This window comes from Phyllobates terribilis, unplaced genomic scaffold (assembly GCF_046119375.1).
Source record: "Phyllobates terribilis strain yellow unplaced genomic scaffold, ASM4611937v1 Scaffold_7__3_contigs__length_470593459, whole genome shotgun sequence".
In the NCBI taxonomy this organism is placed as follows: domain Eukaryota; kingdom Metazoa; phylum Chordata; class Amphibia; order Anura; family Dendrobatidae; genus Phyllobates; species Phyllobates terribilis.
This window is the reverse complement of record NW_027362767.1, coordinates 7,566,065-7,568,632: the sequence shown is the minus strand read 5'-3', so window position 1 is coordinate 7,568,632 and position 2,568 is coordinate 7,566,065. Positions and strand designations below refer to the sequence as shown.

The 2,568-nt window shown below is 49.3% G+C and overlaps 1 protein-coding gene across 1 annotated transcript in view; it reads left to right on the top strand.

The window, feature by feature from the left end:
* The window catches only part of TMED10 (transmembrane p24 trafficking protein 10), a 6,355-nt gene extending 4,924 nt beyond the window's left edge, over nt 1-1,431 (top strand). Inside the window, exons 2-5 of the mRNA XM_073637460.1 lie at nt 502-622; nt 695-768; nt 876-1,002; nt 1,077-1,431. Of these exons, the coding sequence (XP_073493561.1) occupies nt 502-622; nt 695-768; nt 876-1,002; nt 1,077-1,198 (444 nt within the window). The 3' untranslated portion in view covers nt 1,199-1,431. The remainder of the gene's footprint in view (nt 1-501; nt 623-694; nt 769-875; nt 1,003-1,076) is intronic.
* Nucleotides 1,432-2,568: the final 1,137 nt, after the last annotated feature.

Sequence of the window (2,568 nt, the reverse complement as noted above, 5' to 3'; positions counted from 1 at the left end):
GTATATATGTATATATATATGTATATGTGTGTGTATATGTACAGGGGAATTTCCGTGTGTATATCGGGCCCCTTTGTACAGCTGGATATGTGTGGCAGCGGTCACACCATAGATTGGTCACTGATGTGTAATTTGCTACTTGTTGAGAAGTTCTTGGCTGCATTCCCCATATACAGGAGGGGATCCTGAGCGTGAGACCCCTGCAGCTGCCCCGTGTGTTCCTGACTGTGTGGGAACAGTGTCAGCTGTGTCCTTGTACTGATGTGGACGCTCGGGTGCCGGAGTCATATGTGCAGATGTGACCCTGGGATTTATGGGGTCCTGCCACTCTAGGTTACATTGGGGTACAGTGCAGCGTTTTAGGATCTGTGTGAGGTGAGGCCGAGGTCTGCTTTCGTCATAGTGTAAATCGCCATTATATAAGGGAGGGGTTGGAGCTCTGAGGGCGCAGTTTGTTTCTCAGTCACATGACTCGCGGGTTGTCCTGTCTTTTCTTTGTAGATAACAGACTCCTCCAACCACATCCTTTACTCCAAGGAAGATGCCACGAAGGGGAAGTTCGCCTTCACCACCGAGGAGTACGACATGTTTGAGGTTTGCTTTGAAAGCAAGCACCCTGCAGGTTGGTGGTAGGGTTGGGGCGGGTGCGGGGCCACGACGTGGGGGCCACTTATAGTTACATCTGTATCTCCAGGGGCTGGACGTGCTCCGGATCAGATCGTCGTTCTGAACATGAAACATGGCGTAGAGGCCAAGAACTATGAGGAGGTAAGTCCATACCCCACATAGGATACTGTGCCTCTTTCCCCTGCCCGGTTGGTGTCCGGCTCCTTGACGGCCCCCTGCCCGCCTGACACCTGAGTCCTGCCTTGTAGATTGCTAAGGTGGAGAAGCTGAAGCCTCTGGAGGTTGAGCTGCGTCGTCTGGAGGATCTGTCGGAATCGATAGTCAATGATTTTGCCTACATGAAGAAGAGAGAAGAGGAGATGAGAGATACCAATGGTGAGCGCCCCCCGATGTTTGCCCCTCTGGCTGCGATCTCCTTGTCGTTTTTGTCTCATTGCCCTCTCTTTCAGAGTCCACCAATGTCCGCGTTCTCTACTTCAGTATCTTCTCCATGTGCTGTCTGATGGGACTTGCTACTTGGCAGGTCTTCTATCTCCGGCGTTTCTTCAAAGCGAAGAAGCTGATTGAGTGACCGTCTCCTTTCCCTGTGGGTGTGAATATCTTGGGACTTTATTGTAGGACTGTTTTCCCGCTTCCCCACAGCGGCTCCTAGGATTGTAGTGAACATCTTGGGTCTGTATGACTCCTCTGGGCTGTTGGGGGGCCATGTCTCTCTGCCCTCTTGCTGGGGTGCGATGCTCTGCGGATCTTGCTCTACATTTTGGATACATACTTTTCACATTAAAAAGAAATATGGGTGATGTTCCTCTGTCTCCTGTCATCTGTTGAGGTTATGTGAGGTGAGTGGTGTGTCTGCCGAGTGTTCAGGTGTCAGGCTTGTAAGGAGACAGTGGAGAGGAGAAATGTAAGGTCTGGGGCTGTGGTGAAAGAAGCGGTCACTGACGAGAAGGGTGGCCATATTAATATATATTACTATATCACCACTGAGGAGAAGGGCACCCACATTACTGTATGTATTACTGTAATCAGGCGGAGGAGACGGGCGGCCATATTACTGTAATCAGGCGGAGGAGACGGGCGGCCATATTACTGTATCTATATTACTCAACCTCTTCACTCTGTACGAAGTGGCAAACTTAATTATGCAGGATAATTACCATACGAAATGGAGTTCCTTGTTAAAGAGAGGTGAGGAATAGACACCTTTGAACATCTGTGCCTGAGCCTGAATGAGTTGTGTTTCTGATTAAGAGGTAACAAGTATGCCACCTGAGAGAGATGGTAAACATCTTGTTAAGTCTTCAGAAGGAATCTATCTCACTCCTTACAATAGCCAGGGCGTTCCCAGCTGCACATAAGGGAGATGCTTAGGCACCGAAATGAGCTATGGAATATCGGAAGTTCTATAATTCCAATTGTGATGGGACACATATTTTTAGCGGCTGGGTTAATTAAGGAACAGTATGCCTATTTTTCCGTATCTGTGAGCCCCGCCGGTGAGCTGTAGCGCAAGAGTGTAAACATAACGGACAGCAGTCATGTCATGTTTAGTCTCTAAAGAAAGGTAAAATTGCAGTAAAAATATGGCATCACTTGCTAACTTCTGTGGTCCTTGAGCGAGGATATATCGCAAAAAGTAGAGATTTAATAAAACCTTGAAGGGCGGAGGCCAGGCCAGGTGAGCTCATCACAGGGGGAGTGTGTGGGCAAGGCCCCCCTTCGGCATAAAAAGATCAAGCCGAATATTGATCTATACTCATGCTGGGAGATACATATTTGTGTAAGCAGGGGTCACGTTCCATAACGGTCCATTGGAGTGCTCCCCTTCAGATAAACTGGATCGTTTCCCCTCCTGAGGTTTTTCTGCACCCCTCCAGGGATACTGTGCCCCCCTTCCAGGGGAACTATGCCCCCCCCCCCCCCCCCTCCAGTGGTTTTTCT